At 45.8% G+C, this 12944-nt stretch overlaps 1 protein-coding gene across 2 annotated transcripts in view; it reads right to left on the reverse strand.

Moving 5' to 3' along the window:
• The window catches only part of PLCH1 (phospholipase C eta 1), a 62553-nt gene that overhangs the window by 41820 nt on the left and 7789 nt on the right, over nt 1-12944 (reverse strand). For both annotated transcript variants that reach the window (XM_042821168.1, XM_042821167.1), the window contains exon 2: nt 11317-11428. In XM_042821168.1, the coding sequence (XP_042677102.1) occupies nt 11317-11395 (79 nt within the window). In that variant the 5' untranslated portion in view covers nt 11396-11428. The remainder of the gene's footprint in view (nt 1-11316; nt 11429-12944) is intronic.

Here is a 12944-nt window from a genome sequence, read left to right on the forward strand (position 1 = left end):
GATTGCAACACTGCAGAGCAAGGAGCAGCAGTAGCAACAGGCAGAAAGAAAGGGAGAACAGCTTGCACTGCACCAGCAACACATCACAGCAACCCATGGCAGCTCCACTGCATCGCAGCCCAGTGGGGGGAACACACCACAGGGCACAGGAGGGATAGAGGGGCTGGAAGAGCGACCCAGTGCATGGCAGCACTGCTTCCTTCTGACTGCCAGACCAACCTGCCGCTGGGGCTCCAGAAGAGAGCAGGAGGGGAAAAAGCGGAGCACAACTGGAGGTGGAGTTAATTAACCTCTAAATCAATAAATAAAGCCTGCAGTTCAACAGATGATATGAATTAGTTTATTCACAATTCATAGAAACAGTCATTTTCCTAAAGAAACATCCTTCTCTATCCCATTCTCAAACTGTCTTGGTGTTAAGTCACCAACAACGAATACTCTGTGGTCAAACAGTGAATTGACAGTCTCAAGTACTGAAGTAATTTTACTACTGAAATAAACGCTTTGTGCATGTGGGTTCCATGCAAATTGTTGTTCTTCTGGGCAGCACATGGAAATGTCTCCAGTCAAGTGTCAGTCACACTGCTGAGCGTACCAAGCACCTGACTGCCAACAGGCACAAGCTGCTGTGAGGTTTCCCATCACCAATATCATCAAAAAAGCAACTTGTGGTTACCCGTAATTTCTGAAGCACACCCACCAGCACACAACGCTGCCAGCATTCTAACAAGCTGACATCTAAGACACAAGCTTCCTAAATGACTATTTCAAGATTTGCGACGTATGCAAAGGGAGAAACACGTTTCCTCTTGCAGGTAAGGCCTGTGTTGTTAGAAGCTGGGCCAATCTGCCTCTGCAAGCTCTTTCACCAGGTTCACCTGGGTGCTGCCTTCCACAGTGAGGACACCATGAGCACTGATCCGAACACAGCATGCAGCCATTTTCATCTTCATGGAACAGCAAAATGGTCACTTCAACAGCTTTCCATCTAGCCACAGTTTGAGAGACACAGGAGAGCACCTCGATTCTGTTATGCATTACGTGCTCTGTAGATTTATTGAATGAGGAGCTTACGTAACTGATCAGAATAAATGAATGCTAAGCATTCTGCAGACACATAACTCAGTTACCAATTGGTCTACCAAGTCTCTGACCTGCAAAACCCATGGGAGGGCTCCCAAGGAGATGAGCAGTGTTCAGACCTGGCTCCAACAGCCCTGTCAATTCCTGATGCATTCATACTGTGGCTGCTCACGAGCTGCTTCACTTTTCTCAGGGCCAACACCCAGTGTGTTGAAGCTCTCAGAGCTGCCACATGCCCATACTAATCTATTCCAAGTGCATACAGTGCTGCGATAGATTTAAGCTATTGTTGATATTAAACCTCTGGAAGACCAAGCTCTTCACAGCAGGAGGCTGATGCATTCAATAGTAGTCAGAACTGCATGTTCCTCATCTAGAGCTAATGCCCCTATACATCACTCACAAGGCTAGGGTCTATACTTAATACCTAATTTATAGGCACTTGGGTAGATTCAAAGATACAAGCATCCCAAAGAAGCCCTGGCAATGGCCTTACAAAAGGCAGCTGCCAGAGCCAGCCACAAAGCTCAGTGCAGGTGGCTGCTGCTTTACAGCCCTCCAGTTCCACTGGAGCAGGAACAGACAGAGAGAAGCTCTGCTGGTCAGCCAAGGACCAAGACTGGTCCCCAGTTCCATACCTCCTCCTTGCACCTCCTTCCATCCCATCCCATGCCGACCCCTGCTCACTAACTCATACCCCAAAGGCACGAACTTACGGCCGAGCCGTGGGCAGGCGGGGAGCAGCATCCTCCTGCAGCCACTCACGGCCAGGTCCTGGGCAGGCTCTGCAGCAAAGGGATGCCGTGGCACCATGGTGTGCCAGCACTGCCATACCAGCACCCTTAGGTGCGTTCATCGCCGCGGGTGAGACTGGTATCGTGAATGCAATCTCACACCTGCCTGACAGGAGGCCAAGTGCTCGCCTCCTCCCATCCTTCATGAGTGCAAATAGGTTCATGCCTACAAAACACGACCTCCAAAGAGGGAAAGCAATAGAGTGCCTGTTTTTGCAACATACAACCATCCTCCCCTTCCTCACCAGCCTTTCTGTGAAGGCTCCGTGCTCCTGCTTTCATCAGCCAGAAACTGTTATTTTGCAATGGGAACAACCCAGGATGAACAAACACAAAGCAGGATAACTCCTAAAGGTCTGCAGAACAGGATGCCCACATGCTGCCACTGTTCCTGCATCCATGCCACAAACCTGCAGTGCCCGGAGCTGTGGGACAGTGCCTCGGTGCCCCTAGCCCTGGGCTGCCATCACCCAGCAAAGCAACCGACCAAGGAGAAGCAACAACCACATGGGTGGCAGCTGCTGCTATGTTTGTCTGCAGAAAAAGGACTAGAAAATGCCTTCAGACAGGAGCTCAGCAGCAGCTGAACGCTTGGCATGAATGCATTTATACATACAGAACGTTTACAGCAGCTTCAAAAGTTCAACCTGACGCTTTTCTTCTAGGATCACTCCAAAAAACACCCTCCCAATAAGCTCTCTCTGGTAAATTATTCATTGGGACCTATCCATTACCTGCTGTGTCTCAGCAAACAGATGGAGTAACACCTGCTCTCCTTTCCCTTACTATGTGCATCAAAACTTAATGCAGAGCTGTGTGTAACAGAAACCTCCAAAACATGAATGCAGCACAGGGAGCTGCAGCAAAGCACCCCAACAGACAGAGCTGTCCCCATAGGATGCACAAGAAACTGGCAGCTGCTTAAAGCAGCCTCAATTTCTTACAGAATAGTAAGAATAGGCATTTGGTTTGTTTTTTCCAAAATTAAGGACAGAACACCCAACCTTGAGAAGCTTTCCCTTTAGTAAATGTCTTTTAAAAAAAATTTCTCACACATAACCAAACATCAGAAATGACACAAATACAATAAAACAAAAATAAACTTCGGCTATCTTCATTTCTCCTTCCTCCAATGGCCTTTACTCTATAGCCATTTAGAGGCTTGAAGTAATTACTACTTTCTATCCAGCTCCGACTTAACATCCAATTTTGTTCAACCTACCCGAGGTGCCCTCCTTTCTGCATCAATCCCCCACAAGTCTCAAAAAGATCTCTCATCCATTGCTCTCTGATCAGAACTTCACATATTATTTGCATATCTGTTTGTATTCTATCTGTAAGTGTTACTAGAAAAACCAGATACTCATTCCCATGGAAAACTATGCCATGGCAGAACAAGATCAAGAGGTATGGTGTTTTTAAAGACAAATACATTTGTAATGATTGAAGATAAAAATATAGCCCTGTTTTATCCATACCACAGCAACACCACACACAATCCATATGTTTACATGGAGAAATGTACTTTGAAGTTGACACAAAAACACCAAGTTTTCCTCTGAAATATTCAGAAAGATTTGTGGGTTTTGTTTTTCATATTAATGATGCCCAAATAAATACAGCACATAAAAGTTACCCACGGTAAACAAAGCATCCTTCATTTTTCTATAAGCACTGCAGACATCACTTGAGCTCTTCCCACATAATTACAAACTGGAACATCCTTACCTTTTTCAGGACTTAAATTTTTATATACTTCAAGGTCTGCCATTAAATTGGCAACTCTTGTGCATCGTCGGCAATGAAAACGGGAATTGTCACTGCAGGAAAGCCTCCACTGAACCTTCACATCTCCAGAGAGAAAACATTTGGAAAGCAGCCCTCAGAAGTACGGGAGCACCTCCCCAGCACCACGCTCCGAGCAGCACGATGAGATTTTCATGAGCCATAAAAAGACAGACAAACAAATCCAGAGGCAACGCCAGGCAACTTTCCTCAAAACCAGAGGGCACCACCCGGTAGGAAAGCTGGCAGCATCTGCTCCGTGCTGCTGCTGCTGCGGGAGTGCAGGAGCTGTGCCTACTTTTGGCACGAGCCGCGCACGCAGCGCTGCGATTCTGCCACTCCAGGCTGAAGGGTCTGCAACGCCTGCACAGGAGAGCGCGCCGTGGGCAAGAGCTTGGAAGCCAGCAGTCACCGAACACTGAGCCCAGCTACAGAGCGAGTGACGCAGGCGGAATGCACGAGAGGAAAAGCTCCCTCGCCTCCAGGTAACTCCCAGCGCCGTCAGCCACGGGATTCTGCAGGAAGGGCTCCTTCCTCTCGGCCGGGTGCCCCCTCCCCTCTCCCCCCATCTCGGGGAGCACAGCCCGTTGTGCTCTGTGGAACCAGGCCAGCCGGAGCACAGAGCATGCAAATGGTTCAGGCTGTGCATCACTGAGCATTTGATTTCGTAAGAACAAGTAGTCTCCTGAGACATGCTGAGCACTAACTCTCCCGGCAGCTATGAAAAAATTGCCGTGCTTGCAGCCAATATCGCACTTGTTTAAGCCAAGCCAATGCTTCTGAAACTCAGAGGTTCGTAGTCAGTGTGGAATGATGGGCAGAAACACTCACACTTGCACTTAGTTGTGATGGAGCCCAAGGGGACACTGCGCTGACAAGCACTGCAGGAACGAAGCAGGCTCCACCTATAATGCTTTTCATCTTTGACTTACTGCATTTTTAATTGTTTCTCTGCTGGCTCTTACAGAATAGCCTTTACACCAGGAATCCTCAGCTGCATTCTCAAAGACTGAGAGCAACAAAACAGGACAGAATTTATCCAGTGCATGCTAGGAGAAAGTTGCATGGAGTGTGATTGAGGTGGGGGGGATGAGACAAGCATGCAGACAACTCAGAGTGAGGCAGGAGACCAGATACGAGCAGAGCTGATGCACATTTCACTTAGCAAGAAATTCTTATTTCTTAGCTGCTGCTAACACGAATAGCAAGGCTTCCGACAGTCAGCATATGATAGGCTGCAGCACAGCACAAGACACATCTCCTACAGCCAGCAAACGAAAACATAAAATGAAGCAACCCCAAGAACACACTGTGGGATCACTGCTGGCTGTGCTCAAGGCTTCTGCTTCTCATTACACCTTCAACTGAGGACAGCAATGCTATGGGAAGTCACATTCTGCAGAGAGAAGTGTCACTCATCCCAGTTATCATAAGGGAAATGGAAGAGCTACTTAATTACCCCACAGTGGTTCATAGCTCACTTCACAAGATTACTTCCAAAGGATGAAGTCACTGCTCTGAAGCCTCGAGGCAGCTGTCAATACATTCACATCTCAGTGAATTGATGTGTTATAGGTGCAATTCAACAACAACAAAATAAATCAACTGTCACCAGTCTTTAGTTTAATTCCTGAGATATCAAATTGCACTTGATAACGCGTTACAAAGTATAATTCCTAGCTTCTCATTCTATTTCTTGTGATAGGGGCTATACATAAGCATCATAACATAGCTGCTTAACAGGAAAGCTTGTCTCATCACTAACACATTCCTCATTACTTCAGCTTCAAAATAATGCTCACTTTACAAATCAAAATGTTTAAGTGCTGTATGGCTTTAGAAACCAGAGTATGCAATATAGTTCACCAAGAACATCACAACAAACAAATGATTTCTACATAATTTGGAGGAAAAAAGCTCAGTGGTATGAAAATACCTCTAAGTTTATTCAGCTTCAGGAAACAATCACCACGATGACTCTCTGCTGACAAGCCAGGTTTCACATCCAGTCCCAACCCTATCAGCCCAGGCCAAACCTCAAACTGTTGTGCCCTCAAAGACACCCTGCACTGCAGTGTACTCACATTTTCTGCCCCACAGCCCTTCCTTCCTTTGGCAACCACTGCCAATGACTCGCATACTCAGAACTCTGTTTTCTCAACTTTTTAAGCTGGTTTAATAAAACCCATTACATGTCCTCCAAGCCTCATCTCACAGATAGCTTTTGACAATCTCAGCTACAAAAGCACTATAACTCATTAAAAAGATATTCATTCAGTCAAAATCCACCTCCCCTAGTCTAATATTACTTTCTAGTTTTCTTCATTTGCCATTCAAAGCTCTATCACAAAACCATAGAGACTATGTTGAGATGAAACAGCAAGTACCTCGAGGTACGAGGCGGGCAGTGCCAAAGCTCTATCCCCACCATCTCATTAAGAAGGGAGATTTAAAGCTTTCACTTAATACCTGCAGACTGTAATTCTTCCTTTCCACGCAGCTCCAGCCTCAGATCACATAAATGCCTGAAGGCTGCACACCAAACCCAAAGCAGCAAGTCCAGGGTAAGACCCCGTGATGTGTGGCCCCACACGTGCAGCTGTGTGCAGGGTGGGATGGAGATGGAGCAGCCCCACAGGGCTCAACCTCCCTCGGACTACAGCTCGCAGTCCAAGTTCTACTGCCAAATATTAATTTTCCAATAAACGAGAATGTTTCAACAATTAGGTTTAGAAGCTACAGCATCAGAAGAATATTAATTTTCTGGCTCATCAGTTTTTCCTTTTTCAATGTCAAAATTGCTGGAAAGTGGTAAAAAGGCTAATTCTGCTACGGAGAAAGAAAGGCTGATTAGAGAACTTCTACCTCTTCCAGCAAGTAGATAATGAATTAAGAAGACAAACACAGCTTCGTATTCATCACACAAATTTAATCTTAAACCTAAACCGTAATACAATCTTCCAAAAATTCAGCTAGGGTTAAATAAAATTTCATGTTATCTGCGCAAACAACTCATCATTTTTATCAGACTGAAGCTTTTATCAACTTCCCTCCTTTGTCACTAATGAAGACACCATTCTTTGGAAAGCTGAGCTAGATAGGAGGGGAAAAACACAACGTGAAAGGTTAGCTGTCTGAACCACGTTGAGCCAGAGCCCCTGAGACAAATGGAGCTGCTCCTCTCACTGCAGCTGCACATGAAGCGGAGCACGGAGAGGCAGTTTCTTTGTGCTCTACTATTTTTTAATTCTTTTCTAACTTATTTTTAAATCTAATTTTTAACACTCTTTTCCATACATTTTCAGTGACGTGTGTCTGTTTTAAAGAAGGAATTGTGCATATTTTACTATATAATCAGAATATAAAGTATGAATTACCACACTATAACTTCTTCTTTCCCAAGCATCATTACAAAACTTAAATTGAAGATGACTATAAAGATGTAAGAGCAAAATCCTGCAGTCTACATCTGGTATCTTTAGCACTGTAGCCTCAAGCACAGGGCTTCAATGAGGTTTCTGCAGAACTAATTATGAAGCATTGCCCATCAGCAAACACAAAGCTAAGCATATACATACAATTCTGCAATACCACTCACCCAAATCATTCCCCCCAAATTTGAGCTCTAATAAACAAAACAGACCACATTACTATATAGAGCATCATGTATTTTATCTTCTCACTCATTGAACGCGAAAGTTAAAGATAACTAAAGGAAAAAAATCCTTTGAGAACCCGCATAAAAGCTCAGCTCTTCAGACTGAAACAAAAGGAAAAGCACTGCCATAACACCTGCCACAAGAAATCTCTCAAGATGCTGCCCAAAACTGGTTGTGTAACAGCAGTAGGAGTTTATCTAATAAAAGCAGTGCACAACTGCACGCATGACATTTGGGAAATCACTGAGATGCCCTCTCAAGATAAGCTGTTTCCTTGTCCCAAGGCATTCTCCCCAGCTCAACTTCAGATGCTTACAAGCAGGTGATCTGCAAGAACCCTGTGAAAGATGAGCTGGACATTCCTGAAACAACAGACTAAGAGTGCACAAAAATCCAGGTCAACGTTCAATAATCTCCTTTGCAAGGTCACTGGGATGGGGCCACTCGCTGCACAGCAGCAGATGGCAAAATTACTGCTGGAAAGTACTCTTTGTTTAGTGCCAGATGAACTGGGTGTTTGAGTAGCTCATTTTGAAGAGTCACTGGAAGGAAATGGGAGTACTGCTATACCAAAGCCAAACTTCAGCAGATCAGGACCTCAATTTCGAGCTCTAGACCAAAGTTGCCATTTTTGCTGTTTTCTCTTTCCTGGAGTAGAAGAAAGCATTTATCATCACAACACTCTCCACTCATTTCCTCAGTGAGGTGTTGGAAGGCAGGCATCCAAAGCCACAGATACACCAAACATGATGCAAGGGTGTACTGACTTGACGAGCCTGACCCTAGCTCCAATCCAGGGGAAGAGACTGAGCAACCAAGCCTTCTCCACTGCTTACAGCCTGAATGTGGCAATGACTGTTTCCTTCAAGCAGGTTTACAATGATAAAAATAAGCTTTGGAGTTCGTTCCCATGGGTGGCCAAAAGAAATGAATTTAAAAAAAACCTTCAGAAGTTATGAGATGAGAAAGCAATAAATGCAAAGATTCAGATGCAGCTTCTGGCTGGGGAAGCACTTACATCACTGACTGGCAGGTGCTGGCAGTGCATGGAAGACTTTGGTATATCCCTGTCCTCCTTTATACTTTTACTCCCAAACAGTTGCTAGCAAAATAGATGGAAGTTTGGTCTGACAACACAGCCAGTCCTATATTGTTATTGCCAGCAAACAAATCAAATATGGTTTTACAGCATAAAAACCCCAAGAAGAAAAAAAATCTTCTGAGCCTGGAGGCATGAGTTACTTTGTATTTTGGCACTCTCTGCAACAGGAAAGGAAAAGAAAGTAGGTTCTCCAAGTCCTTTAGGCTACTCTCAACATTGTAAGAGCCTCTCTTTCTCTATTCTACAGAAACTGCTAAAATAGCTTAAACCCAGATCTGTCTCCAGTTTGTTATTCTGTGTGCACACAGTGCTGTTACTGAAGAAAACTGACATTTTTGCTTCTAGGCAGATGAGACTCCCTAGAGTACAAGGCACAGCAGCAACCTCCATTTCTGCAACAAAAAATTTCAGACAAACAGACAAGAATTTTAGCACCCCACAAACGAAGTGATTAGCAGCTTCCCCCAGCTAAATTTGGAAATGATGAGAAATCCTAAGGCAATTTAGATGCAAATAGTGCTGGAGCATTACGTATACGGATGTTCAGTCATTACTCACACACAAACTGCTGAAGCCCTGTGGTAAGGCATGCAGCCACGTATCAATAGTTTCTCCTTGCCTAAAAACATGCATGAGCCTCAAAGCACAATTACAATACAGCAGTGAGCAGCACAAAGTGAGTACAGCAGCATTTCCCAGAATGGAATGGAAGCAGTTCTGTTAGCATTTGCTGTTTGCTACACAGGAACTGACCTGGCACCACTTCAACACTCCCCCAGTCCATATTTACATTTGCCAGAATATTGCTTGCTGCCACTAATCATATTTGCAGCTTCAGAGCAGGGGCACAGTCAGGGCACTTCTAACCATGACCAAAACTTTCTGGCCTCCACCTCAAAGGCAGTTAGTTTTTCCCTGCATCTATTTATATGCCTATGGACAATTTTCAATACAGTCCTCAATGTTTCAATTTGAACTTTTCCTATCAGTTCCAATAAGCTGCTTCTTTCCCACATTTACCCCTCGCAAGTGTATTTATAGCCAGCCACACAAACCAGATGGATCTTGACTCCTCTTACAGGTGATTCTCCTGGGCACATCCGCAGACATTTTCTCTGCGTGATCCTGAGCTACACTTGCTTAAAGACTGCTGATCAGAACTGCATTAGGCCGGGCCTCGCAGCACTAATGCCTTTATCTAAGAGCACTTACACTTTCTTACTCCACAAGATTCAAAGTTGCCTTTGTCTGCGGGTCTCCAGCTAATGCATGATGAGCAAGGTGCTGTCCTGCTATTTGCCACATCTCACACTTCATCCCCCACCACACCTACGCTTGCAGCCAGAGGCCTCCAACACTGGAACTGACAGTGCACTGCTCATCCTCCAAGGGAGGTATTCTGACCTTTCTTCAGAGGCACTGTGTGCTCTAACGGGTTCTGCATGCAGGGCTGTGGTCTCATTCGGGTGTTTCTGCTTAAAGATTTCTGTGGTTGCTTTGGGATTTGGTTGGCTTTTTTTATTCGTTTTGTTATTTGTTCGTTCCCAGAAAAAGATGTTTAAACTACTTCTAATAAACATAGAGCTTTGGCATTCTCATTTGGGCAGCCCACAAGTTTCCTGTGCTGGAACACCTCAGTTGAAAGTGGAAAACTTTAACACCACATGTTTACATTCCCAAAGCAATGCAAGTCCCTGGTGGATAGGAAGGAAACACGACAGCAAACAAGGATGAGCAGCAAGCTTTTGTACTGGGTGTCTCTGTGGATGCTTCCAGTTCTGAAGTCTCCATGGAGAAAGATAACCCCAAGCTTTTCAGAACATCAGCAAATGCAGTGGGATATTTCTATGTCTGCTTCACAAATGAGGTGCAACAGTTCTTCCAGATTAAAGATTCAGTTACAGATAATAATCACAGCACTGAAATGTGAACCTCCCAGGCAAGCCCGATACAACTGAATTAGTCCATTGCTCTGAAAGAGCAAGACTGAATGGACATGACACCCAACCAGCAGTGGTCAGGTCCCTATTGACATCAAAGTCTGAAAAGAAAGAGGTGGAGAGGCCAGACAACAAAATTAGAAACCGGGAGAGAATTAATTACAGTTATGGAAATGCAATTTAAACAAAAGGTTTGTATTTCTGAGAGAAGAGGAAAAGATAATTAGTCTAAGTATGAAAAGCTACTTTCAGAACTACTAAGACAAAATCAGCTATTTGCTAAACAAGTCTCGTCTTTCATTTAACCATTACAGAATATTAGCACGCATAAATGTAGAAAAATAAGCTAATCAACAGTTCTGCACACTTGCTCCCTGAGCAGCCATGATCCCAATGCCAGAATATGAAAATATAACAGCAATTTTTTTAGAAGTCGTAAAAGCTACTTAGATTAGAATTAACAGACATTAGAGGTGGACGTGTGCACAACTGTCAGCAAGTCACAAGGGGTTCAGTAACAGTACCGACCCTGCTAACAGATTGTGCTTTTCCCACATTGAGTTCACATGAGATTTTCTTTCCTAATTTCCCAGCAGTACAGTCAAGATCACTCCATGCAAGAAGCTAGTAAAGGCACTCATCCCTCCTGTCCTGTAAAGGCACTCATCACCACTGCCCTGTGCCAGAAGCTGCAGGATCAGAAGGCTCCAAAAGGCACGCTGACAACAAGCTAATCCTTAAAAGCCTCCCTCATCCCTTTCAGCTCTATCAACACCTCTTGTAGGAGTCAGGAGCAACATGCTAATTGCTGGGACACGCACACATCTCTTGTGCAGTGCTGTCCAGCAGAACCTCAGCCACCAGGCTGAGCTGCAGCTGCCCTGCACCCCACAGCTGAGCTGTGCATTGGATTCAGCAGGAAAAAGAAGGCAACAATACAGCTTGCTGCTTACCATGAAACACGCCGTTGTCCGCCAAGAAGTGTCTGCAGTACTGCAGGCAGTTTTTCTTATCCAGGCTCCAGTAACTCATCCTGAGATCTTCTGCTCACCAAAGACAGCCACCCTACAAACAGAAACAGAATGAGTAACTGTTCATTTACAAGAAACGCGTAACTGCTAGAACTGTAAAGGAGAACTTATCAAAGTCCTTCATGCCAAATCATTCTTACCCTCAAAATACTACAGCAAATGCAGCCCTTCTCTCTCCAAACACATCAGCCCACCTCCAGGGACACACAGCAAAGGACAGGCGCAGACTGAGCCCATGCAACCAGCTGGACCCCATGGGGCAGCTCCCACCAGCACAGTGCTGCCGAGCCCCAGAGCAGCCTGCTGCTTCATCCAGCCCCACAGCCCTGCAGGCCACCACATGGCCACGAGAAAGGATCAATTGGATCTATTTCATGATGCTGTCCCACATTTAACAGCTGCTAGCACATCCAACAACACCATAAAACAATACGGATTGTCCCCAGCTAAATTTCCACATAAATAAAGTGAATCAAAGGAATCAAAACACTGGGGGATGTTCACCCCTAGGGACTCTTCCAGGGACAGCACATGGGCAGCACTTTTGAGGAGATCTGCTCACGTCAGCTGTGTGAAATTTATATCCTTCAGCCCCAGGACCCCAGCTTTACGCAGCAAAGAGATGCTCTCAGCTCAGAGTCCCACTCTTCAGTTCCACGTTGTACCGATGCAGCTGATGAACCATCAATCTGCTTTACCATCTCCTTACTTCCCATGTCTCTGTTTTACCCCCATCACAAGAACCAAACTGAGAACCCCAGGAGAACGGGGCAGCCAAGCACCAACCCCTTCACACGTAGGTCCATGCTGGCCCCAGCCCAACAAGGCCAAGGCTCCCAGCACTGCCACAGGATGGTTGTGCCTCCAGCAGGGACAAGGACACGGGAGCATGCGTGGTAATTGGCTGCAGATGCTCCCACACTGATACCTGGAGCAGACAGCAATGTTTCTGGCCACGAGCCCAAAGCTCTGTTGGGGTGAGCCGCCTGACGGCCAGCGTTCCCCAGACCCAGGCAGCAGCACGTATCAGGCAGTTAAAAAGGACCAGCACACCATGCCAACGTGAAGCAAAGCCCAGCCAAGCGAGGGAGCACGAGCAGCTGAAGCCAAGCGCTGACGATGAGGTGGGAAACAATCCCAATGCAGTCCCTGGGAAAGCTTCCACCATGAGCTGCTCTGCTGTTCCACTGCCACAACCCAGGACAATGGCAACAACCAGAACAGTTACGTTCAGAGCCCAAAACAGTGCAAGTTAACTCATTAATAAGCCAGTGGCTATAAATCAAGACGAGGCTGTGCTCGAGTCAGTTCACCCAACTTCTATTCAGACAGTTCAGCCTTTTGTTCCGTAAGCCGGGCCTCACAGCGCCCCATCCCGCCCAGCAGGGCTCCCTGAGCAGTTGTGGTGACAACAAATCAGCATTTCATATTTCTTTTGTATTTAAATTAACTGCAGATTCCTCGGCCTGCTGCTCAGCCGCATCCTTTCACTGGACCCCCCTCTGCTGCCTGGCCAAGGCTCGGCGCAGCAGCCACAGCAGCCCTGGTCT

Source organism: Centrocercus urophasianus, unplaced genomic scaffold (assembly GCF_019232065.1).
Source record: "Centrocercus urophasianus isolate 14NV4802_14NV808 unplaced genomic scaffold, USGS_Curo_1.0 seq_19, whole genome shotgun sequence".
NCBI classification, from domain to species: domain Eukaryota; kingdom Metazoa; phylum Chordata; class Aves; order Galliformes; family Phasianidae; genus Centrocercus; species Centrocercus urophasianus.